Genomic DNA, 26873 nt, shown 5'->3' with positions numbered 1-26873 from the left:
GGTGGGCCAAGTCTGGATGGCTACAAAAGAGAGGAAGGTGATATGAGAACGTGGACATTTCTTTGAAGATTTCCTCGATTAGATCAACTTTTTCTATAAAGCCTAATGAGAAAACGATGAAAAAGCTTGTTAAAATAAACAGAAACAGAAACTTGCACTATCATAATTTAAACAGAGGTAAAGGTGACATCTCTACACTCTCTTGTGGGTTTTAAGGTGTCAATTCACGTGTGTGCAATATTTGAACCTCACTCATGACATTTGCTGGCACATGTTGGATTTGGATTGCAGAAATCTGATCTCAGAACAGCTCCTGAAGTTCAGCACGCTTTACCAAGTGGTCATGAAAAACACAACACGCCATGAATATTTTAATAAACCTTTTAATCTCAACAGCAAGTTAGCTTATGTGCGGTCAACACCAATGAAGGTAAATATAAAACTGAATTTCTATTAATAAACTGATGTTTTGTTTATCAGCAGGTGAAATTATGATACCTGGAAACACAACCACTAGAATTGCCATGTTTTAAGTATTCACTAGAGATATTGCTATAATACTTTAATATGGTGGACAATGATTGACCAACAAGAAACGGTACGGTAGAGAAGACTCCACACGGTGGTCGTACAAGGAAACATCTGAGGGACTTTGGTTATCTGTACCTTAGTAAAAAACCTGGTTCTACTCGGGTAGAAAAAAAATCCTCAAAGGGGTAAAAAAAAAAAAAAACATGAAAATGCTCGCATTTTGATTGGAAATAAGTAAAAGGCACACGGAACATTAATCAACACAAAGTGAATGGTGAGCGCGTGTTGAAGAGCCACTGCGCTCCTAATTTGTACTAAGTGTCGCTCACATGGAGTAAATAATTAATCACGTAAAACATTACTGTGTGTGTATTGTGTACATTATTCATGAGGAAGAGGAAGGAGAAAGGTGTTTCCTATGGATTTCACTTGTGACAGAGATACAAGCGCTCTCAGCTCTCCTTCCCCTTGTTCTCAAAGTGCTCCAGTATTTGACTTCCACAGATCAACCCCTAGATCAAAAATACAACAGACAACTATATACATGGACCTAAAGGTGAAATCCAGTCTTTTATCCTTAGTGGAGAGGTTTAGGTTTGTATAATCATTAATATGAAGAACACTTCATAGTAAGGGGCGGGGCTTTAATGTAAATAGTGCTACTAGTGTTTTAACATTCATTATGGTCATTATTTGTTTTACCACTCTAAAGCTGCTCCATCAGATAAAATGTGACTTAAATGCTTGAACATTTGTGACTCTCTAAATAGTAGCGTTTTGAGGCTTCAGATGCTGGATTTCTCCTTCGTGCCCTGCATAGGACGGCAACCACAGTTGGTCCATAAATTCCAGCCATGACACAAAGTGAAGACTATAAAAATAACTAACTAGAAGATGGTTTCAGATAGACCGATGGGATTTTGAGCTGGGAGAACGGGCACGGTCATGTTGTGAGTTTGCTGTCACAGATGTCACATGACCTCTGTTCAGCAGGTGCCTGAGCATCCACAGCATCAAAGGACAAAGATTCTTTAAAACAAACTAATGCTAGGAATCCTTAGGGGCTCATTCTGAGATTCAAAACATGATTCAAAACTTCATTGAATCTCAGCAGAGACATGACTGGAACACAGAGGACGTCCTCCAGAACGAGCAGAATCTAAGATACAACTGCACTGGTGCAATACGTTTCATTCATGGAGGATCCATGACAAACAGATAAAACAGATTTGAAGAGGTGAAATCAGCATTGTGCAAAATAATCACTTTCACACACACAAATATTCCACACGCTCCGGCCAGAGCCGTAATCTGCAGTTACTTCATCTGCTCCAGTGATGTCACTGCTGAACAGGTGAGGCTTCACTCATAATCCCAACACATCAAGGATTACAATATATTGCTTCAGTATTGCCACATATGGTTATATTTGAGTTGAACACCACAACTTTATACTTCATTCTTAAGCACATCAGCCCTCATTTATCTGCTAATGCAGCATCCACAGTTCAACTGTAAAATGAATGTGCAAGCTCTTTGAGAAGCATCTGCTAGTAGCACTGTGTGACGACACTGGGTGTGCCGCCTCTGCTGGAAGTTTGAGAAGTAGATCAGTAGTGTAAGCTCCATTAGCTTCAGTAGTTACAGGTTTCAAAATGAAGAAATAATGTATACATGATTGGTACTTCAAGAGTGAGAATGTAGTTTAGGCTCAAGTGCACATTGTGGATATAAGTTTACATTCAATAAAAGTCTATTCGATTAGAATGTGTGGTGTGCCTGACAACAGCAAGACAAATGAGGGCTCCTTCCTAAAATGTTATATTTGAAAAGCAACTGCACAAATAAGATTTCAATAACCAGTCTGTTGTTTCAGGGGCATGTCCAGATCAGACTCTTCCATTAAGTGTCATTATTTAACCTGTCTCAAATGAGGGTGCAACCATTTTATATGAGGTTACAAAGCACCCTTCTGCATCCCTGTAGACTCAGGCCCGTGTTGTGTTGCTGTGTCTCATTTCAAATATGAAAAGAACTACTAGGCTTTGTGCTTTTGGTTGCTAGTCTTAAATGAGTCCACTTCTGGACCATTCTGGCGTTACGCTTCAAACGTGGATTCCTTCACATGGTGCTGCTTAGAGCAGTCCTCTCAGGAACAGCACTGAGTGGAACATCTGCTCCTGCCTCCAAGTGCAGAGAGCAGGACGACAGCGAGAAGGGGAGGTAGGCAATGGGAGGATTTTGGTACAAAGATCCTGACAACTAAGAAACAGAGATTGTACTATTCATACAAAAATTAACACTTCTAGTTCCCTGCTGCCTGTGACCTCCACTTACATCTCTACAACGCTGTCAGAGATGCTTAACACTGATTTAATTGAGAGCCTCGCTGTAGCTTCAGTTGACGAGTACAAAGCCGTGAGAGTCCACAGTCTCCATCATCTCAGTGTCCAGGATGGAGGCCTGCAGCTCAGATGTTGGATCACCCTCGGGAGCAGAGGGGGGCATGGGGCAGGGCTCCAGGGGGAAGTCGTACTGCTCCGTCAGGGCCTCAGCAGACATGGGGCAGAGGGGCTGCTCACAGCCTGGGGCGTAGTTGTAGCACAGAGCACTGGCATCTGACTGTAGGGGGTTCATTTGTAGCGAGGGGGCGATGTGAGGGGCGTAGTGATCGTAGTGATGGGGGCTCATGTAGGGCTCGTACAGAAGCCCGTCGCTGGGCTCCAGCAGCGGGCTCAGGCTGTGAGGGTTCAGGCTGAAGGGAGAGGAGGCCTGGGCAGGTCCTGGCTGCTGATGAGCGACACTCTGCTCGGCAGGACCTCCAGGAGAGAAGGATCCCTCAGCTATCTGCATCTGATTGAAGTATGTCTGCAGGCCCATGCCCTGGGACTGCTGCAGGTACATCCGCTTCTGGTTCAGTCTGCGGGCACACGTCCAGAGCCACTTACAACATCACATTATTTCAGGCCAATACCATTAAGTTCCACTTCGCCTCAAGCAGTTCATTGATGCACATGTATGCACTCTTTTATTCAAAATGTAATTTTGTGTATTGCATTTACTAATGCTAATTTACTAAATTGTATTTAGCATTCAACCATGAGCAGGAGCATGGGCCAACCTTTTATGGGCATGAGAATGAGAATACAGAAAAAGCAAAACTTGCATGATAACTTTTCTGTACAAAAAGTTTGCCCGCTCTTAGAACAAATCAAATCTCTCCATGCATTATGCTTCCTGAACTGCTTCAGATGAAAAGTCAAGTTAGGATTAGTAAATGATAGATGAGTATTGTTTGTGAAGCCTATGGGCTCTATAAGTCTAATTTCAAGTCGAGTTAAACATTTGTGATTATTTAGGACCACAAACTTAAATTGCGGTATTACATTAGACATAACAAACTGAATATGGCCTTTTCTCCAGTCGTTTTTAAAGCCATTTATTGTGTTTGTTTTGCCATACAGTGTTCAGGACTAAGGAGTCTAGAATAAAGTTAAAGATGAGTCTGTACAGTACCTGTGCTCCTGCAGCTGTTGCTCTAAACTTCGAGGAGTCTCCTTACAGAAAAGCTGGCAGCTAGCAGGGCTGTTAGCCATGACACTTGCCTTCAGGACAAAAGAAAATTTGGACTGATGACTGAATTTTTCAAATAAAAAGTTAAGCAATAATTAATTATGACTGAAATATTCAGTCGGGTGTATAATGTGTTTCCAGTCAGTACCTGAAGCCTATGTGTGAAGTACTGTGTCTCCAAGCTCTGTCTGCGGGACAGGAGAGGTGGCTTGGGCCCACTTTGGTACATAGCAAGCTCCTGGTACTGTTTGGACGCCTCGCCCTTTATCAAGCACAGGAGGCGTTAGAGAGTGGTCCACAAACATGTCTGGAGCTTCAGGGGCTGATCAAATCTGCAAATGCATTACCCATAGGCCCCTTTGGTCTGAATGCTTGTGCCAGAGATACCGTGTATCACATGGGTTACAATTTTGTTCAATGAAATGAGAGCAAATTAATAGGATGGGCGGCCCGGACATCATAACAAAGCTTTTATTGCAGATGGCAGATGGACAAAGGTTGATGTTTTGGACTCACTATTATTGATTCTGAGCTCGTCACAGTAAACTCTGAAATGGCTGCCGTGTCAGGAGTGTCCGTGATCAGTTATTGTGTGCTTTCAGTACCAGTCTGTACTATGGGCTAGTGGGGCTGACATTAACAATGAGTGCATTCAGTTAGGCCCGAGCGCCAGGCTCCAGACATTGGGGAAAGGGAGACTGTAAACAAGCCACACTTGGCACCCGTCTCTTGGGGTTACACAACAGCCTGGGTGCCTGTTTGCTGGGCATAACGGGGGGTCAGTGTAGTAGAGGGCTGTGTCTGAGATCAGGCAGTATATGTGGGTGTGTATGTCATAACCACTACTGACCTCCAGGAGATTGTGCAAGTGGTGCTGTGGTCCCAAGGGCCCCATAGTGACCCCTTCTCCAGAGCCCATCTGCTCCACAAGCATCTGGACCTTGTTCAGCTCCAGTATGCCTTTGGTCCTCGCAATATTCTGGAGATGTTGTCGGAAAGCAACTAATCCTGAAAACATTTTCATATTTATATTTGATAAGGTTGGTAATGGTTTCTCTCTTGTGTCACAATTTCTTGGAATTTCCAAGTGGTTATTCTGCAAAGATGATAACAGGAGTCATATGCGTAACACAAGTTAAAAAGCAAAAATCCCTTCATCATGTGGTATATCATAATATAAATGATGTTGTTTTTCCAGACATGTAGAGCTGAAAGTTTGAGACTTGCCGTGCTTATCAGCTTCCCACACTGCATTTACGTAGGGTCTGATTGTGTTTGTGAGCGTTCACAATGACACTATCAGTGTGTGTCAGAGTGTAAAACAAGTCACTGCGACAAGCCCCATCCAGTGGTGTGGACCTGTGCTATGAACGATAGGACCTGACTCACTGCGATGGCGGAGTTATTTAAAACCCAAAATAAGCAGCCTGACGCAAACCAATGCACCATACTGCACTCGCTCACTAAAGAGGATTACTCAAGGAAACAAATAATACAGCACACAAATAACACCTAGGCAGAGGTAGTGCAGAGCTCCGAGGCAACATCTTCATGGCATTATTCGGGCTATAATTATGGCATAGTCTGTTGAGACTCAAAGACTATCAGATTATTTCTTTGGATATCATCTTCACGAGAACCGTAAACAAATCAGGGAAAAGGGCGGTGCCAGAATAAAAGTACAAACTGGATGTGCAGCGTCGGTGAAAGAGGGGAACAGAGAGAGGTGTGGGCTGAGGTCTTCAGCTATGTCTCTGATTCAGAGCATGAATCATCTCAGACATTCGTCAGAGGGAGCGAGGTGTGAGGAGAAAAACATGTGCCAAAGAGAAGACGCAGCTGAGTGAGGGGTGACTGACCATTTACATCACCTATAGCACCTTTGTTTTAGCTCTCCTTTACATGACGCTGGGGATGTGAAGAGCAATCAGTTTATCTATTTTGATTATTCATAATGTAAGTCATAATGTCTTTGTAGAAACGAAAAAATAATACAAGGTTTAGACACAAATAATCAAATAAAATCTATATTCCAAAAATGCTTGTCTCTTTATATCACTTTAACTTGACTTTATCATTGAGAAGGTTTGATTTGATCAAGCTGGCCACATAGTAGAGGAGTCTATTACCCAATGGGAATGAAAGTGAATGAAGGATATCACAGTTTGTAGCCATGATGCCAGTAATTGTGTTTCTTCTCCAAATATTTGTGTCCATTTTATATCAGAGCGTGTTATAACGAGTTTCATTGTAATCAACCTTCAGTGCAGGGTCTCAAGGTCGATAGTTATATTGATTACATAGTTGGGGGAATCAAATTGAGGTTAAAAACACCAAAACTAAATAAACAACCCAACTGTATTTAGATAGATAGCTCCAGCGTGCCCCTCAGGTTGCATAACTGCTCTTCCACTCTGTCAATCAGCATAGAAGCAGGGCTATTTCTGTACAATGAGGTCAACTTTAAACAGAGTTGGGTTTCTTGAAGAGGATATTGGATTTTTTCCTCAGCGTTTGTCATGGCGGCCGCAGTTGGAACAGAGGATGCCACTAACCTTGAGTGAGGGACGTGTCGGAGGCGCGTCGGCCTTCTCTGAAACTGATGGGCGAGCGGTTGTGCGCCTCCCTGTGGTGCGACGTCAGAGCGGCCATGGCCGGGTTGGCGGCCCGAGCGCTGAGGAACTGCGTGTGTCCGGAGCCCGGGACGATTTCAGCCACCGGTGAAGGCTCCTCCAAAAGACCAAAGTCACTCTGCACCGAGCCCATGTCGTAGCCCATGTCAGAGTCCACACTGCCCATTGAGGGGTTGTGACCGAGAGCGAACATTTTCCCTGTGGGGTGTTCAACACGCTTCAATCATTTATGTTAATGGATACGCAAAACACCTAAAACATGCGTCCGGCAAGTCAAAAAGATCAGTACCGCAAGATGACGAGGAGGAACATGGTTAAAAGCTCCAAAAGGCAGTGAAGTCTTTTGAATAAATATGTTCATCAAAGTATACATGCGTTCGCACATCCGGGAACTTGTGCAGTGGCAACCGAGTCCGCCATTTTGAAAGGGGCACAACAGCACGTCTACTGCATACGAAATCCAGGAAATATGAGAGCAAAATGCCAAAAACCTGCTTAATCTGTTAGGACATTCCTCTGTTGACTGACCAAGAAGTGATAGCTTTGTCGTGTGCCTTAGTTTGCCGTTATCCTCTAAAGAATCAATGTATTCGTAGCTCATTACGCCGTAGAAAAGGATGCAGTCATGTTGGTTTTTATATATCACTTGCCCCTTTTAAAATGGCCGCTATGGGGAAGTCCCGTCTGTATGACGTCACCGCGAAGGCATGCATTACCTTCATGTAAAGACTACAAAATGGCAAATCAGGTAAGCACACACACCTTGGTTTGGCCCCGGCTGGTTGGAGACTTCCGAGAGGGTGTGTCTCCGTTGGCCAAACCGAGCCGTCTGATAGGCCGAGAGCAGGTGGCACGGGTCGTCTTCAGCGTCGGGCTCCTCCGTCTCAATGCCTTCATCGATTGACGTCTCCATCATGTTGCTAGGAGATGAGGTGGAAGACTTGCGCAGGACAGTGGCGGGGGGCAGCGGGTCCAGCATGCAGCCATTCACCTTGATGAGAAGAAGAAGAAGTCAAATTGTTCAGAAGTCGTACAGTTAATCCCGGTTTCCCCCAGACTGAACGCGTGCGTGCACATGTGGGTATGCGAGGACGAAGGAATGCCGAGACAGGAAGTCGGCTTTCAATGTTCCGTTTGACTGACAATTACAGAAATAAATTCAAGGAGGGTTACAAAAACATAAGACAAAGATCGCCGGCAGGAGTTGTCGCAGTAACAGGAAAAGCTGTTGTTGGTTGAGAATGAGACACTTTGCCCAAATCCCCATCTGCTTTCTGTGCTGGGATCGGAATGCTGTTACTCAACATGCACTCACCCGGTAGACGAGGAACTCAAGCAACATTGGGTACCGGTAATAGTAAAAAGGGTCGGGGGGGGGGGGGGGGGGGGTAAAAAGAGGGATTCAAAAGGTAAAATAAGAAAAGGAAAAAAGGTTCTTGGCAGTGGCGGCTTCCTGTCCATGTGTGTTCGCTCAGACTCGCATTAAGTCACATCATCATCACAGGACTGCTTACATAACCGGGCCCCACTCGCACAGATAACACACTCTGTCTGCTGGCGAAACCCCCTCACTCACGAGAAGAGAACAAAACGTACACTTAGGATCCTTCAGTGGGGCCGCGAGAGGGGCAAAAACAAGCAGCATTGTAACGTTCAAAGTTGAATCTGTGTGAGGAGTTTGAATGTGTTTTTCTGTGTTCTATAACAGTCGGGGCAACCGTGGCGTCCTAAAAGGGAAACGGTGGCTGGCTGAGATGCACGAACACAAACGGTGAGATGCTCGTGTTGGCGTGCTCTAAATGTGGGGTGCGTCGCTGTCTAGGAGCGGCGGAGGACCAGCAGCTGCCCGCTCTGATTGGAGTGTGAACTGAGCGCTTGCATAAGGGGGCAAGTCAACGGCGCTGCGAGGCCGGCCAGAGCCCCCCAAACCTCAACAAAAGACAAGGAGGCATTGTTTCACTTACACCGTTCGGAGGGCGGACTTATCAAGTGCAATCAGCGGCATCATGTGAGCAATTGTGCAAGGGATTATAAGGCGTTGGTGATATACAGACTACAAGATAATATCGGAAAAGTTGTTGAAGATATGCAAAATTAGAATATGTCGTGTATTGTCTACAATAAAGAACATTGTAAAGTCTAATCTTTCAAGTGACATTTTACAGCCCTCAACCAAGGTAGTTATAGGCATGTTTAAGATATTTTTGATAGATTGTAAAAAAATCTTATTATTATTATTCTACAGAGAATACAAAACGACACTGACGGTTGATAGATACAGATTTGTCTAATAACGCCCACCCTTGTATCGTGTACTGCTAGGACAAAGCAGAAGATGTGGTGCTGTTGAACGTACTTTGGGGGTATTGACATCCTCGACCATGAAACTGTGCTCCAAGGGGCTTGGAGTCTGGGGGAAGGCAAAGGCATCAGAGGAGGTCTGGGGTACAGCAGGGGAGCGCAGCAGCCGCACGCCCTGAGGCAGCAAACCCACTTGGGCCGAGGCGTTGGTCGACTGTGAAGACAGGAACAACAAGGTGTGCCCCTTTGACATGGCATCAAAAACATCTAATGCAAGAGCTGAACTTCTCAAATGAAACCAATTTACATTTATGAATAAAGGGAGAAAAGGCTGCGTGAAATGAAGGGGGGAAAGACTTTGGAAAGAAGAGAGTGATACAAGTCAAAATAACAATGAAAACCCTTGACGATTCTCTGAAGATCAAGACGAGACCGGGCAGGATAAATACATCAATGTGTTCCTTCATCAGGTGCAGGTGTGAACAACCCCGCTTTGATCAAAAAGGTGTAGATGCTAATGCTTGTACATACATTTTACCTAGCCCCACAGACGTGCACGGTTACCTTGACAACGGTCTGCTCTGCAATGGTGCTGGGTCGCCGCTGTCGGGCGTCCAGCCTCTGTTCAACCGGGAAGCTGCAGCGATGGGCCTTGAGTCGCTCCACCAGCAGATAGTAGATAGCAGCGAAGTGGTTATAGCTTTTGTTCTGCAAAGACTGTGGACAGAGCGACAAAACAGTTTATTTGAATGAGATGAAAAGCAATGTACATACAGGCAATTTTCAATTTCATCAAAACTTTCCAAAAAGGATGAAACACTAGTCTTTTACCTCTATGGTCTTGTGCTGATCAATCCCAAGGCTGTGCATGAGCCGCAGCACCTGCTCGCTGTAGTCACCCAGCCTGGCCTCTCCCTCGGCGGGCACCGGCTGCTGATACAGGACAGACCTGGGCACTGGGCCGTCCAGGGCCATCCACTTATGCTCCTTTATCTGAGCCACAGACAATCGCTTTGACGGGTCCAGCACCAGCATCCTGCGTATCAAGTGCTCACAGTCTGAGGAAAAGTACAAAGAGAGGAGCCATGGAGTGAGTTATGGACACTATAAAAACAGGGGGGTTAAGCTCTTAAAAGTTATGATAAGGAAGACGTTTTGCTAAACGTCTATTGTTTAAGTGGAAGCAGTCAAATATAAAGTTCAAAGCAAACTTTGTGAACTGGAGTGGAACTAACATGGCAAAGCTTGAATGTGTGGAATACTTTCTCAGCTGCACTCTTCAGCATATTTGGCCTCTCCTAATGAGTACTCTCACCTCCAGTTAGAGGCACGATGACTTTGACGTCAGACACAGCAGGGTTCTTAACAGGATTAGACTTCCCTTGGCTGTGCTGCTTTGGCTGTTCGCACCCCTGCGGCCTGTACCGCATTCCTGCCCTCTGCAGCACATTCTGCCACCATTTTAAAGCCAGATGAGCGGATTATGTGTATATAATAAATACATTTACTTTCTCTAAGCAATTTATTAAGTTTTGCTTTGGGTTCGAAAATCAAAATGGTAACAAATAGTTTTAGCTAATGTAATTTAAAATGTGTAATTAATCACTCACCTGTCACTCTATAACTAGTATATTTTTTAAACCTGAAACCATTGGGGGGGTTTGACTGTGCGAGAGGCAAAGTGCTTGACTAAGTGGCTGATTGATTGATCCACCGTTTAAGCCAGTACATTTTGCCACACTGACTCAACCACACAAACATTTAAAATTAACACTTGAAGGCCGCAAAGGTGCACTGAGTACACCATGGACAAGACGATGGGACTATGGCTATTGTAGCCATAAAGTCAACCTTGTTGTAAAATATTATGCTTGATTTAATGATATGTGCTTTGCTGAAATAGATTATGTATACAATTACTTCACCACATGTGATGAGCTGCAAGTGACCGACTGGTTTACAGCTACTTCAAAGGCCCTTACAAAGAGAAGACTGAGCTGCTTAGAGGTAGAACAGGGAGAAGATGGACTGGATAGAGGAAACAGCACACTCTGTTCTCCTTGTTCAGGGAACAGGGGCTGGACTTGGGGTGGGGAGGTGAGCCTGAATGTCAGTCAACAGGAGCTGACATTATACTCCTACATTCCCCGGCATCTTAATTGTTTCAAGGTTTAGGACAAAAACGCACAATTTCCCCCATGTGGAGAAGGAGCAGAAATCTGCAGAGGAGATACAGAGCAGAGGGACGAGAGGTAGAGGAGGCAGAGTGCAGGAGGACGAGAGGCGTAACAGAGCAGGAGAGGCAGAGGAGGTGCAGAGGAGGTGCGGAGCAGGAGAGGCAGAGTAGGTGCAGAGGAGGACGAGAGGCAGAGGAGGTGCATAGCAGGAAGAAGAGCGGCAGAGCCGAACAGTCAGCATGACTCATACATGGCACATGCATCTCTGGATTACATCTGCCCAGGCGAGTAAAGCTGCCAACACATTAGTCAGTTGATAGCAATCACTTGGTAATAGAGCAAACTTCAAATCAGACGCTCTGGTGGACCCATAGAAGCTCTAGAAGCTCTGGTGGACCCATATAAGCTCTGGTGGACCCATAGAAGCTCTGGTGGACCCATAGAAGCTCTGGTGGACCCTTAGAAGCTCTGGTGGACCCATAGAAGCTCTGGTGGACCCATAGAAGCTCTGGTGGACCCATAGAAGCTCTGGTGGACCCATAGAAGCTCTGGTGGACCCTTAGAAGCTCTGGTGGACCCTTAGAAGCTCTGGTGGACCCTTAGAAGCTCTGGTGGACCCATAGAAGCTCTGGTGGACCCTTAGAAGCTCTGGTGGACCCATAGAAGCTCTGGTGGACCCTTAGAAGCTCTGGTGGACCCATAGAAGCTCTGGTGGACCCATAGAAGCTCTGGTGGACCCATAGAAGCTCTGGTGGACCCTTAGAAGCTCTGGTGGACCCTTAGAAGCTCTGGTGGACCCATAGAAGCTCTGGTGGACCCTTAGAAGCTCTGGTGGACCCATAGAAGCTCTGGTGGACCCATAGAAGCTCTGGTGGACCCATAGAAGCTCTGGTGGACCCTTAGAAGCTCTGGTGGACCCTTAGAAGCTCTGGTGGACCCATAGAAGCTCTGGTGGACCCATAGAAGCTCATAGAAGCAGGTGAGGAAACGTAGGACACATTGTGTTATGCTCTATACACGAGGGACCATGTGATCATTATAACTGTATATTTTACATGAAGCTGTCGGTTATAATAAGATTGTGTTGCTGGCCGAGATGTAAAAATAAATTAAATAAATGAATATCTCAAAATGTGTCATCAGTGTCTTGATCGATCTCAATTTTTGGTTCAATTTTATTTTGTCCCTTTAAAAACAAGAAAAATACAATGGCTTTCAATTTTCATTTTCTGAACATAAACAATACGGATTTTTAATAATTGCCATTTGACACAACACAACATTTCCCTAGTCAGCCCTGCGACAAGTTGGCCACTGTCCAGTGTGTACCCCGCCTAAGGCCCGAAGTCACTGGGATAGGCACCAGTCACCCGCGACCCCAAAAGGGAACAAGTGGTAGAAAATGGATGGATGGATGGATGGATGGACAACACCTTCAAAGTTTGAATTCAGCTCTTGGCCATGTGCTTTTACTCAGAGGATTATGTGTAGACTTCTTGAATAAAATGACCCAAGCACATCATTGACAATGATTAGAAACGACGTGGCCTGTCCCATAACGAGAGGGGGTGAGAGAGAAACTGAACGACTCGCAGCAGGCAGACAATAGGAGGGGCTAGCTCTCCACGCCACGTTTTTTACCTTCTGTCATAAAGTACGGGATGCGAAACCTTCCTTCAAGAACTCGCTGTCGAAGCACGGGCAGCGTTGGTCCATCAAAAGGCAAAGCACCACACACCAGGACATACAGCACTACCCCCATGCTCTGAAACACAGTAAAAGAGTGTTTTTTTGGTTTTCGTTTTGTCGACTATTCGTTAAAATTCAAGTACATGCAAATTATACTTAATCCTTTAATTGGATCGGAACTCTTACCCAGATGTCCAGCTGTGGGCCCTCATACTGCTGGCCCTCAAACACCTCTGGAGCAGCATAGGGAGGACTGCCGCACCATGTGGTCAGAGGCTCGCCCGGCTGGAAAAAGTTCCCAAACCCGAAATCTAAACGAGTAAAAAAAAAAAGATCAATTATCACGAGGGCTTTTTATCCTTTAGAATGAGATATTTGAAGCATTCAGAGACATTTTGTTCTGATGTAACACAAACCAAAATGAGCTCAACAATAACATGCACAATGATGATGATGATGATGAATCGGATCCTCCCAACATGTGCCGTGTGATCGGGAATGTTTTCCATTAGGTCCATAGCGGCTTATATAATGTGAGGCTTACATATTTGTACATAAAGGCTGTTGTATATAGAACATGCCACCCGAATTTACATGGAATGCTGATCAGATGTGCGCACGGCTAAAACCAAAGATCTGATGAACAAAAGACACTGCAGCACTGACTCTTCTCTTGGAGGTCGTTACGAAATGGAAACTGTGCAGCTGTAATCACCAGTCGCCTTGTAAATATCTGTCAAGCTGATTTTTTTAAGCGTTAAATGACGAAATCGTTTAAAATTTCATCCCCGGCCACTACATTATCTGTGGTTCTAGGCATTTCAGGACTATACAACCGTCCCAGCTTAACCCTTTTTAATCATTTGATACAGTTATATAAACAGAGAAAATTTCACAAAACAACTGTGGAAAAACAGAAAAATGACATCATCAAGGACACGCAAAAATAGATGCAACTAAAATGTGTGCCTGATGTAAAACTGCAAACAAAATAAATAAACATTAATAGTATTATAAAGAAAGAAAATAATGCTCTTTTGAAAAATGAACAAAAAGTTAAAGTTTGGGCTGTGGCAGTGCTGCAACTGTGAGGCTCATCACAAGTATGTCGACTAAAGCTGAGGTGAGATGTGAGACAGAGCGAGCGGAGAGGAGTGGAGAGGAGAGAAGAGGAGAAAAGTGGAGAGGAGAAGAGAGGAGCAAAGAGGAGAGAAGTGGAAAGGAGAGGAGAAAAGAGGAGAGGAGCAGAAAGGAGAAAAGAGGAGAGGAGCAGAAAGGAGAAAAGAGGAGAGGAGAAGAGAGGAGCAAAGAGGAGAGAAGTGGAAAGGAGAGGAGAAAAGAGGAGAGGAGCAGAAAGGAGAAAAGAGGAGAGGAGAAAAGAGGAGAGGAGATAAGAGGAGAGGAGCAGAAAGGAGCAAAGAGGAGAGGAGCAAAGAGGAGAGGAGCAGAAAGAAGCAAAGAGGAGAGGAGAGGAATGGAGCAAAGAAGAGAGGAGCAAAGAGGAAAGGAGCAAAGAGGAGAGGAGCAAAGAGGAGAGGAGAGGAGCAGAAAGGAGCAAAGAGGAGAGGAGCAGAAAGGAGCAAAGAGGAGAGGAGCAAAGAGGAGAGGAGCAAAGAGGAGAGGAGAGGAGCAGAAAGGAGCAAAGAGGAAAGGAGCAAAGAGGAGAGGAACGGGCTGCTTTTAGCGACTGAAGCTGTGTGACCCATTTCACGGAGCTGAATACTGAGCAGAGGCTGACGTCAAACGCTCCGCCGCGCTGCAGGCTCCTAACAGCTCTTAAAGTGCGACGCGAAGGAGGCGCACCGCATTAGCATAATACGAACCTAAAGAAACCACACTGGGATACGCCACACGGCTCAGTACATCCGCCTTTAGGAGAGTTGGTTTAATCAAACAGGTGAAGGAGGCGACACGACAGACAGTATCTCCTGACTTAAACACGTACACATAATTAAGTCCATATGATCTAGCCCTTTAAAACTCTGAAGTACAACATGAGTAAGCGTTGGGAAACATTTTAGAAGCCTAAATTGTGGCTCCTGCAGTTCTTTGCAGAGTGTCGAGCGTAAAGAGCGAGCATGAAGTGGAAAAATGAAGAACGATCCCTGCCGCCGCTGCAGCCGCCACATGCACATGACCTTTCTTTGACTGCTCCTATTCACTGACCAGACCTGGCCTTTAAAAAACCCACACAAATACAGGTATCATAAGTATCACGAGAGCATAAACGCGGCTAAAAATAACCAGAAATGAGACGGGCATTTCAGCACCATGTTCTTAATCCAGAATGTTGTTTCAGGTAATGTTCTGTTCATTGCTTTTCTACCTCTTAATCTAATGTTCTGAGTCAGACGTGTTTGTAAACATGACTGAAACATCTCCTGCTTATCCAAGGAAGAGGAAAGCGTTACCCGTGGATTTGGTTGTACATCTGTAAATTGTTCAAGCACTTTGGACACTATACATGTGTTCGCACATCCGGGAACTTGTGCAGTGCCAACCGAGTCCGCCATTTTTGAAAGGGGCACAACAGCACGTCTACTGCATACGAAATCCAGGAAATATGAGAGCAAAATGCCAAAAACCTGCTTAATCTGTTAGGACATTGCTCTGTTGACTGACCAAGAAGTGATAGCTTTGTCGTGTACCTTAGTTTGTCGTTATCGTCTAAAGAATCAAAGTATTCGTAGCTCATTACGCCGTAGAAAAGGATGCAGTCGTGTTGGTTTTTATATATCGCGTGCCCCTTTTAAAATGGCCACTATGGGGAAGTCACCGCAAGCGCATGCATTTCAGAAACACGCTTTTTTACTTTGAGCACGTTGCTATGCTCCACTCACACACACACACAATACCCCTGCAGCGCACTGCAATCTTCCACTGCAGCTCCAAAATGATATCAGCCTTGTTTTTCTGCCCTTCAAGTTTCTACTGCAGAACCTTAGATTGGTCTCGGATATCTACTACGTAATGGTGTAAGTGTTGTACTCCAAAGTCATAAGATTCCAGTATTTCTCGTCGATTTGCACCTTCAAAACGTGAATGAAGAATATGTTAGGACTTCGGCGCTCGCAGGAAACCTTGGACCGATTCTCAACCACGTGAAAATGAGCCACAGATGGCGTTGGCATTTCTGAACTGCCCTCGCGCTCGTGTCGCGAAAGAAAAGGGATCAGAGTTCACGCGCAGAAAAGCAGAAATGACACGTATCAGACCTGCTATTTTGATGTTCATGTGTCCGTCGAGCAGCAGGTTCTCAGCTTTCAGGTCGCGGTGAACGATGTTACGATTGTGGCAATACTCCACGGCCGAAAGGATCTGCCAGAACTTCCTCCTGGCGTCGGATTCATTGAGACGCCCGTGCTTTGCCAAGTAGTCTGCAACAAGACGGACACAAAACAAGGATTTACCGTGTATTCCACAGAAACCTTTGACATACTTAACACATACACGTGCCGTCTTTTCACTGCTGTGCTAGGAATGCAATTGCAATAACATGTGGTTTTCAAATTTAATAAATACAATGAATTTAACAGTCTTTAAGTTGTCCTGGTATGATTTTTGATCTGCACACAATTTTGGTCATTAACTTAAACTAGATGTTTGCTTGATTGTATAGGCATATTGCATACTGTATACTGCATAGGAAGATCACAAATCAGTAAGTGTATTCTCAATAATTATCCCATAACACATGTTTTTCTCATTTAGTGCAACACTAGTGCAGATTTTAGGATATCCTTATGAGAGGTGCTTGTACGGCATTCTTGCTTTGATGAAGTGCAGGCCCGTGTCCAGTAGTTTATAGTTGCGCTCCCTTTTTGAAGACTTCGTGCACAATGCATTACGTAATCACACTTTTGAAGTTGTGTGTAAATGTGAGTGTTGGGAGCTCGGGTTGACACTGCAGAATGTACTGTGTTGTCATGCCAGGAGGAGGAGGAGGAGGGGTATTTCTTAGAAGTGTCCCTTTGCTGCACATGGGGCAAGTTGGAACAGGCTGTGGGGGCAGGGATAGACTCAACCAGCACGCACTGCACGAGGTACAAACTTCCCTTCAAAAAGTCATGCTAACCAAACAAAACATACACACTGAATAAACACATTTCATTCAGACAAAAAACAAATAGTTCCCAAACATTCAAATGAGTCATGCCTCCTTTGACCAGCTCTGATCTGATCTGTGTGACCTGATAGACTGCTTTGCAGGATATGTGGTTTCACAGCAAACTTTCATGTGCTGCTGTGTCTGCTGCTGCCAGCAGGGTTCCTCTTTGCACCTCTCCATCCAGATAACTCACTAACTATTTTTCTCACTCTGTGGCAAACATTACAGCCTAGTCACTGTGTTGGCTTCCTGTCAGCCTGGCATAGTTACAGACGTCCAGCAATGATACACAACACACCCAACAAACAATAGCAGCCAAACTCGCTTTCTGCGAGGTCTGCTTTGCTGTGGCAACAAGTGTGTGTAGCATCGTGGACACATGTTTATCAGAGTCAAGGAAACGTGTTTCTGTTACCACCTGATTGGCATCACTGTCTGGAATTGAATGACCTAATGATTTCAGATGGAGGACAGAACTGTAAATAACTCTAAAAGGGAGATCCACTGTTTTTAAAATAAAAATAAAAAAAATATTTTATTATTAGTTAGGGATTGGTTCCACAAACCGGTCTCTAGTTATTTTAACAAATAAAAATCACATCTTTGGTGTTGAATAATAGCAACACTTCCTGAAACATTATTTCACGTTGTTCATTTATATTGACAAAGAAGACATGATACACATGAAAACAAATCTTACACAAAGTTCAGAGATACAGCAATCTAAAAGTAAAACAAACAATTCTACCATAGAATTCTCACCTGTGTTAAACTACGTGTCTAGAATGTTGTGTCACTTATTGTATAAACAATTACATACAGCGACACACACAGACATGACAGAAATGACCCAAACCATGACCATCCTGGACCTACTCTACTCTTTTTAACCACAATGATGTGGAGAAAAAAAGTAGGACACATTTTTAATTAGTCACATGGCCTGTAAAATAAATGTGGAGCTTCACAGAAGTGATTTGGCAGGTTTTCACATCGCTTCTCTTTTTATAGCAACTGGCCACTGGGACAGCTCAACAAAATATTAATATTTAAGATGTATCAGTAGAATGTCTAGATCACAACTGAATCCTTTTTTACAATGGAACACTCTTGGACAAAGGACGGATTATACAGACTTGTCACAAAACTTGTTTAATTTCATTAAAAAGCGTTCTAATATTACACACACTGTGTAGGAAAGTAAATTAAGGACATCACAATTGTTTGGTTTGTTCTTTGTCAAGAATAATAATTGTAAAATGTGAATGTTTCTTCTCACAATAATCATAGTAACAGTAATATTTCATATGTTGACATCTACATCTTGCAGAAAGATGCCACTTGATTAGACAGTAGATGCTAAATTCCATAAAGGAAAGATAAAGAGTGATGAATGATCTGACAGTTTTCATGCATTGCTGCTAATCAAAAACACACCGGGAAAGGGAATGTATCGAGGAGCTCCGAGTACAGACCACTGCAAAGGCCTTACAAACAAGGCCTTTTAGGTGGTAACATTAGCTGGAGATTATGGAGCTTTATGATATCAAATATACAGATTCTGGACTCAAGCCAAACCTCAGTCAGTTCTATAGAACAGGACTAGATGTTCTCCAGGAACCAGCAAACCAGAACTGCAACCTGCACATGCACAAATCCAGAAAAGACTAAAGTGCACATGTGCTCTCAAGCCCTCATAGAAGGATGAGTAATCCACTAATACGGCGCTGGCATGGCCAAGGCCTCTGCTGCATTCTGGGAAGGCGAACAGAACTGAATGATGAGGGCATTCAACATTGTGTTCACTGGTGCTGAGTCCAGGCCAGAGCAAGTCTCTAAACAGCTGCTCAGGTTTGGAAGAGAGTCCATGGGACACACAAAGGATCATGGGACAGGGCTGGCCACACATCAGACAGCACTGTGAGCCTGTGAGCCTGTGAGCCTGTGAGCCTGTGTGTGTGTGTGTGTGCGTCTGTGTGTGTGTGACTGCACAACACCAGAGAGAGAATGATTTACACACTACAGCCGTCACAGTAAATGTTAAACTGACCTGCTGCCCCACAAAAGGCTCTTCCCCGTCACAACATTATTGATGTCATCATTTCAAAAGTCTATGGCAAAGTAAAGTGTGAATTGAACTTCGCACTTTACAACACAAAGAACATAACACAACATAAAATTATGCACACAAAATGAGACCATGTGCCACGATAGCACTGTGTATGGATTTAAGAAAAAATTGAATTATCAAAATCAATTGTTGCTGATCGGACAATAAAAATGACTGCATGTCAGAGATATACCAGAGACCTCGTTGTATACATTTTTCCTTTTTCCATTTTTCACAGTCACTTTACGCAAGCAGCCTTCAATATTCATGGCCTACATTTTCCCACTACCTCCCTACAAATTCAAAAAGATGTCCCTGACGTTTTCCTCTGCCTTCTCTTTCTTGCAGCATCTGCTCAATGCAACTCTGCTTTATTTGTGGTTGACCCAATTTCCAGATTTGATCCAGCCTGTGTTCAGGCTGAAGCAGCAGACTGACGCTGACAGACAGACAAGGAAGATCAGTGAGCTGGCAGAAGTGCCCTTCTGTGCCCATCGCTGTGCCCACCCACTCTTTTGGGGAATAAACCCTCCACTTTCTGCTTACAGCGACAAATGCAGCTCTACACTTTGTCTCCAGCTCAGGCACAAACAGTTAATCCTGCAAAACCATTTTATGCACTAAACATGCAGTCTCAATGAGTCCGTGTGGCAGTGGCATCTACAGCTTCAGCTCACTTGCTATTGCCAAGAGTAAACCTGGGAAATTCAACATGTCAGGAAAAACAGCAGAGGCATGGCTCAGGAGGCCAATGGAGCGTGACAGGAACTGGTTTGAAAGCTGCATGTGCATTCATGTCCAACTTAAACATAAGCAATAAGGAAAGACTTGTGACAAGTGTCCAACTGAATCCTGAAGCAGACTTGTTTTGCTCTGGACAGAGGCCGTGTGCTCTGGGAGAGACTGTGGCAGCTTTAGCTGCAGCTGATGATGACATTAACATTTCTTACATAACAATGAAACATTGCGCAACCAGGGCATTGGGGTCTAAATCAGGACAATGGTTTTATAATGCGCTCACAAAGTCTCCCCCAAAAGAAACAGGCATTAGCCAGTGAGCTAGCTCAATGCAAGGTTCCCTGCACTAATTTAGCATCTGTAAATTCCCTCATTCATTGTGTAGCTCTCTAGGTCACAGGAGCAGGAGCTGCTGCTGAGTCAACATCACAAGTGAAACACTGGCCTTCCAAACACACTTATTTAACACAGCCTGTACAAACTACTGCACTCAACTATAATGTTTACTTAAACAATAGCACCTACAGTAATCTACGATGTCTGGGCCATAAAAGCAAACACTTATTATATTTAGGTTAGTGTTCCACATCTAATAATAAAAGTGATTTGGCAGCAAATGATACATTAGATTCAGACATTTGAAAGTCTATGTTTGGTGCGACTGTGGTGTGTATGTACAGTGTCCTAAGTGTGTGTGACTTTTACACATAGTGATAGTGATAGTGCACATGTGGGGCAATGACGGAGCCAGATAAAGTCTTATCTCTGTGTACTATTCTTGCAGCGTTCTAATGTACTTGCCCTATCAATAGTCTCAGTAAACTGCGACTAAGCAATGATGCAGGTCTTGGTTTGGTTGCTGGTTTCTTAAGTTTCGAGTTAAAAAGTGTCATGCTTAAATATATATTCTTTTCCCAAGTTAAAATAGATCTTACCCTTGATGTGACATTTGGTTGTGCAATTAAACTCTAACGTTATCAAATGAGCCATATCATGTGACCCAGGACTTTGACACTTTCCTTCTTACGAAAAACATGTTTTTATAAGGAATGACTTACCAAAGATTTCCCCATTCTTGGCATACTCTGTCACCAAGTAGAGCATGTTTTTGGTCTCCATCACCTGTGAGACAAAAGAATTGGACAGTAAATTACCTTCATATGTAACTGTTTTCCCAGTCGTGTCTGAGCTGAACACTAAATGAATGAATGGGTCTAAATCTGGCTGCATGTGGGAGAATGGAGGTGTTAGAGGGTATGTTTGAACGGCCCTTGAAGCATTTTTGGACTCAGCGTAATGCTGTGTTATGGAGGAGGATAAATTTAGAAGCAGGGTCGTTTAGGAGACAAACAAAATCAAATGCAGAGGAGAGCATCAGATGGAGAGCAGAGGATGAATCAGACACAAAGAGCCAGACATTCACACTACCAATCCCACGCTCATTGTTCATGATCAAGTTTCCATCTGTTATCGTGACCCATTCACAGACTTAGGAAAGGGAAGCCAGTTTGCCTGGCTGCTTCTGGATGTATAGGAATCTACTACAGGATCTGATATTTACAGAACAAAAAAGCTGGATGAGAAATCATTTTTGAAAAAGTTAAATAAACAAATATTATGAAAAAAAAAAAAAAAAAAAAGTAATTAATGCATTAGATCCAAGCTCATTATAAAAAGTAATGTTGAGAAAATTTGTGTTTAAAATACTGTATTAATAAGATGCATATAAAATAGCCCATTAAACAGTTTCATTGTATAAGCATTAAACTGTGATGAAAAGGTTATTATATTATATTATATTATATTATATTATATTATATTATATTATATTATATTATATTATATTATATTATATTATATTATATTATATATATATATATATATATCCATCCATCCATTTTCTACCGCTTGTTCCCTTTCGGGGTCGCGGGTGACTGGAGCCTATCCCAGTGACTTCGGACCTTAGGCGGGGTACACCCTGGACAGTGGCCAACTTGTCGCAGGGCCAACACAGAGACATAGACATTACAGACAGTTCACTCTCACATTCATTCACTAGGGCCAATTTAGAGTCACCAATTTTGCCTGACACATACATGTCTTTGGACATGTATGTGTATATATATATATATATACACATACATGTCTTTGGACATGTATGTGTATGTGTATATATATATATATATATATATATATATATATATATACACATACATGTCTTTGGACATGTATGTGTATATATATATATATATACACATACATGTCTTTGGACATGTATGTGTATATATATATATATATATATATATACACATACATGTCTTTGGACATGTATGTGTATATATATATATATATATATATATACACATACATGTCTTTGGACATGTATGTGTATATATATATATATATATATATACACATACATGTCTTTGGACATGTATGTGTATATATATATATATATATATATATATATATATATATATATATATATATATATATATATATATATATATATATATATATATATATATATATATATATATATATATATATATATATATATATATATATATATATATATATATATATATATATATATATATATATATATATATATATATATATATATACACACACTGTATTAGAGTGAATATGTGTTTGGAATGCACTGTATCTGGTCACATGTTTGAACAGCCCAGGCTCAGAGTTAGACTAAACCCTGAGTTTACTTAAACCCTCAGCATTATTAAACTTAAACACTTTGTGAAACAGATTAATTTTCAGGCCATGGAAGAGCTAATCCCTAACAACTTTCTGTATGTAGAATAGCGACTGCCACAGTGTTTCGTGATCGTCACTCAATCAGGACAGTTTTTGAGTCTACATTCTATTGATTTTCAGCCAAGTTGAAACAGCGGCAGAGCAAGAAGTACGTGGTTGAAGAGGAGCTGAACACAAAAGGAAATGAAAGGCTCTGTAAGACTGAGGACAGAGTGTAGAGGCCACAGCACTCGACCAAACAAAGGTGAAGAACAGAGTTAGGACCGACGTGGCCCTCAGCAAAGCCCTGCTTCCCCTTTGGGCCACAGGGACAGCTCCAGTTCATGAGACTGAAAGGAAAGTCACTAATTGAGCTGCCCCGACTGGATGGACGGTTCATTGGAAATAATGATAGAGACTAAAATAACACCCGGATGGATACTGGACTGTAGCCACACTGTTGTGTAATGATGTTGAGCACTCAATTATTTTCTTCACAAAAACTCAACAGGCTCAAAGACCTATGTAATGAACGCCCGTTTGAGAGTGGCGACGTCGAAAACAAATGCTCAACAACAAAAGTGGTGAGGTTAGGCGAGGTTTAGCGGTTACATCGTCTCTTAAGTCAAATAAATGAAACTGCGCCACGTTTGCTGGTGCAGATTAGTTATTAACCCTGCGCCGATATCCTAAAGCCCCCCGTCTGAGGGGCAGCAGCTGTTTGCTAAAGCAATAGAAAATGGCCCGGTTCTGTGCTTACGCTTCAGCAGCCTGAACGCTGTGGAAGCACATTAACACAGGAGGTGCACTCTGTTCTCAGACGTCACAGCACGGCTCAGCTCAGGTCCCAGTGCTACGTCAAACACACTGATCAGACGCTTTACCTGGTACAGCTTAATGATGTGCGGGTGGTCCAGCATCTTCATGATCTGCACCTCTCTGTAGATCTTCTCCAGGTTCACGGCGTCCAACTGTGTCTTGTCAATGATCTTAATGGCCACCTATGAAGTGAAAGAGCAGCAACTGTCATTCATCCTCATCTGGGAGCGTTTAAAAGCTACTTCAGATGACGGCGTAAGTGGCCCTCGCATTATCATCTCTTTCTCACATTTTTCAACAAAAAGATACTGCAGAGTTGGAGGAATCGGCTGAAAATTGTGTTTAATATTCCTCAGATTCTTTTTTATAACAAATAAAGTATTATTCTTTTTAGTGATAATTTTACATCACAACTTAACTATATTATTACTAAAATAATGCATTGGTTGCGTGCCCAATTATAATGATATTTTTTGCACTCAAATCTTATGCAACCTATAATTGTTGCCAAACTTAAAGAGGAAACATCACAAGATTGTTCTCCACAAGACCAATACATTCTTATCAGTGCATTACATTACACAATCTCATGCGTCATTCCTGAGGGTTAAGGTATAATATATAATAGACTGTGTTAAACTTCAGCACAGATCACACCACCAGCCAACAAAGAGTATGATATTCAAGTGTTCAAGTGCACGGGGCACTTTGGACTTGGATTAACAATGTCCAGTCCAGAACAAAGTGTACAGGCTTTTCTCACAAACAACAGCGTGTAAGTGAGCCCGGGAGGATCAATTACAACTAGGGATGTTTAGGGATGTTAACATTATTCAGTAAATCAATAATTGTGATTGAACAGGTCACAATATAATAATAAAAATCAAGAAATTGTAATAATATTATAATAACGCAATTAAATATACATATATAATTACAAGTATTTTTAGTTCAACCTCTAGTCCAAAAAATACACTTATGGTAAAAAACTTTATTTTGTCTTTCTCAATAATTGTGGATACTCTAAATTAAATTGTGATGTTTTTTCTCACAATAATCATAACGACCAACCAAAATGGTATATCGTGGCATCCCTAATTACACCAGAGCCCAAGTCTCTCTACACAATCTCACCACGGCACAGCCAAGGAGATCATCATTTGTGCGTCATTTTTATTTTATTTATTTAGTTTATTTCGGTCAATAAAATAAGATTCACATGATGCTACTTGGATTTTTAACATTATGCAAATTAAATATAACATTTCCATCTACAAACCAGAACTAAAACAGCATTCATCCATTTACAAACCAGGAAAAACTAAAAATCTATATATCCACATATATTTTGCAAACATAAATGATCCTCTTAAGTTCAAAACGGAATATATTTTAATAATTAAATTTATTTTTGTAAGGCCCAAAATCACAAGAGGCGTTTCCTCGAGGGGACAGTCTGACCATCATGTGTTTTACTGTGTTCATTAAATCTACCAAATCATTCAATTTTAGAACTTTGCATTAGTAAACGGCGCATGGGTATATTGATTGTACTGAGCTCTGTTTATGAGGTGAACAGCACGTTTTTGTCATGTATGGAGGCACTAGAGAACTATAAAACATACATAGACTTGGGACTTCATTTCAATATTCAATGACTTATACGTTGATTGATTTGACTTATTTGATTTATGATCAATTGTTACTCCCAAAAATGTATCATCCAACACCTGCTCCAATTGAACATTGTCCATGGAGATTTTAACTGTTTCTAACTATAATGAATTTGGTTTGACTGATATTTAATGAGAGCTTTTTTTACAGTATGTCCAACCATGTTTTAAATTCCTTTCAGTCGGAGTCCACTGTGTGGAGGAGTTGCTTTATAATTTCCTGAACAAAAAATATTGGCAAGAAGTTTACTTACTTTGGTCATTTATATATAATATATATTTTGGTCCCAACATTAATCCCTGTGGTATTCCATAAGTAATCTTTTGAAGCTCAGATTCATGATTAAATACCGTTTTTTCCGGACTATAAGTTTTTTCATAGTTTTGGCCGGGGTGCAACTTATACTTATATTTATACTTATATACTTATACTTACACTCCCGAGCGACTTATATGTGATATTATTTGTTATTTTCACACTTGCAACCACATTTCATACTCCAGTGCAACTTATACATGTTTTTTTCTTCTCTATTATGCATTTTTTGGCTGGTGCAACTTAGACTTATAGTCCAGAAAATACAGGTATTTTATCAAATTGATTAGTTAGTATACTTTTAGTAAGATTCCTGTGCCTCTGATTCCTTAGCACTCTAAACTTTTTAAATAGACGGTATTTTTCAAATAAACAAATATCCATATGGAATGTTCTGTGGGGGTTATTTTTTCTGTCATTTCAAATATTTCCATGTATACATTTTGTGTCACTGATTTACTGTAAAACTAACTGATCAGGGATGGGCCAGTATGATATTTCCACAATAACTGACCAAAAATACCATGATATGACGGTATACAGTCAGTGCAGTTGTGTCTTTTATAACGCGAGACAAAAACAAGGTTGCTCTTATTGGAAAATGTGTTTAGAGGTCTAGAGCGTTTGGAGACGACAAAATTCTAAATTGTCTTGTGGTTGTTAAAACTGCAAAATGCCAAACAATAAAAGGTGGGCATTGAATATTGAAGTAGTGTATTTTGTTGTATTTTTGTAATTGAGTTAATTATTTACTAAGCTATATTTAACCAGATAAGAACCCGTTGAGATCAAGAGCTCTTTTCAAGGCTGACCAGGGGCAAAGGGACAAATAGAATACAGAATAAATGAAGAATAGTCACGATAGCGCAAGGTCGAGCAAGGACAATCGCTTATGGGTATTAAATGAACTGATAAAAAGTCCGTAGTCTTGGAGAGCACCTCATGGAGGGCCACAGTGTCACAGGAGCAGAGACTGACGTCTGAAGTGTCATTGAGGCGGATGGTTCCTGGCACTGGAGAAATCCAGGTTGTGTGTCATTAAACATGAATGATTTCACAAAACAGCAGCTTAAGCAGGTGCATTATACAACACCACAGCTCAACCCTGACCAGAACCAGGACGTCACACAGCCAATACAGTTTAGTAGACATTGACCTCTAAAGACATAACCAGTCTACAATTTGGCAACACACTTTCCCTTCACATAAATAGCACAGAGGCTGAGGTGGAGCTGTGAAATGAGTGCAGACCCATGGAAAGACAGCATTTACGTAGCTGGTCCTGTATTGCAGTTGCAGATTATCTGAGCAGACAGGCTCTTGTGACCAGATTACGAACATAAGATTCTTGTACCAATGCCTCCCTTTGTTATTAATTAACCCATCCATCTTCTATTGTGGACAAGATAAGTCTTTGTTTCCCCTGCACAGTAGGAGAGCTCACGTTC

General features: G+C 42.2%; 1 protein-coding gene across 2 annotated transcripts in view; it reads right to left on the bottom strand.

Moving 5' to 3' along the window:
* Positions 1-365: 365 nt before the first annotated feature.
* The window catches only part of sik2b (salt-inducible kinase 2b), a 27453-nt gene continuing 945 nt past the window's right edge, over positions 366-26873 (bottom strand). Inside the window, exons 2-15 of one of the 2 annotated variants that reach the window (XM_072463212.1) lie at positions 23502-23618; positions 20919-20982; positions 16120-16281; positions 13091-13215; positions 12857-12980; positions 9870-10096; positions 9603-9755; positions 9094-9252; positions 7500-7728; positions 6660-6935; positions 4955-5112; positions 4253-4366; positions 4048-4136; positions 366-3451 (exon numbers count right to left, since the gene is read on the bottom strand). In XM_072463212.1, the coding sequence (XP_072319313.1) occupies positions 2929-3451; positions 4048-4136; positions 4253-4366; positions 4955-5112; positions 6660-6935; positions 7500-7728; positions 9094-9252; positions 9603-9755; positions 9870-10096; positions 12857-12980; positions 13091-13215; positions 16120-16281; positions 20919-20982; positions 23502-23618 (2520 nt within the window). In that variant the 3' untranslated portion in view covers positions 366-2928. The remainder of the gene's footprint in view (positions 3452-4047; positions 4137-4252; positions 4367-4954; positions 5113-6659; positions 6936-7499; positions 7729-9093; positions 9253-9602; positions 9756-9869; positions 10097-12856; positions 12981-13090; positions 13216-16119; positions 16282-20918; positions 20983-23501; positions 23619-26873) is intronic. The other variant, XM_072463222.1, reaches the window with a different exon arrangement.

This window comes from Eucyclogobius newberryi, unplaced genomic scaffold, assembly GCF_026437365.1.
Source record: "Eucyclogobius newberryi isolate DKJ021-1_F unplaced genomic scaffold, fEucNew1.0.hap1 SCAF_10, whole genome shotgun sequence".
NCBI lineage: Eukaryota > Metazoa > Chordata > Actinopteri > Gobiiformes > Gobiidae > Eucyclogobius > Eucyclogobius newberryi.
The sequence above is the reverse complement of the archived record's forward strand: the minus strand, read 5'-3'. Positions and strand labels throughout refer to the sequence as shown.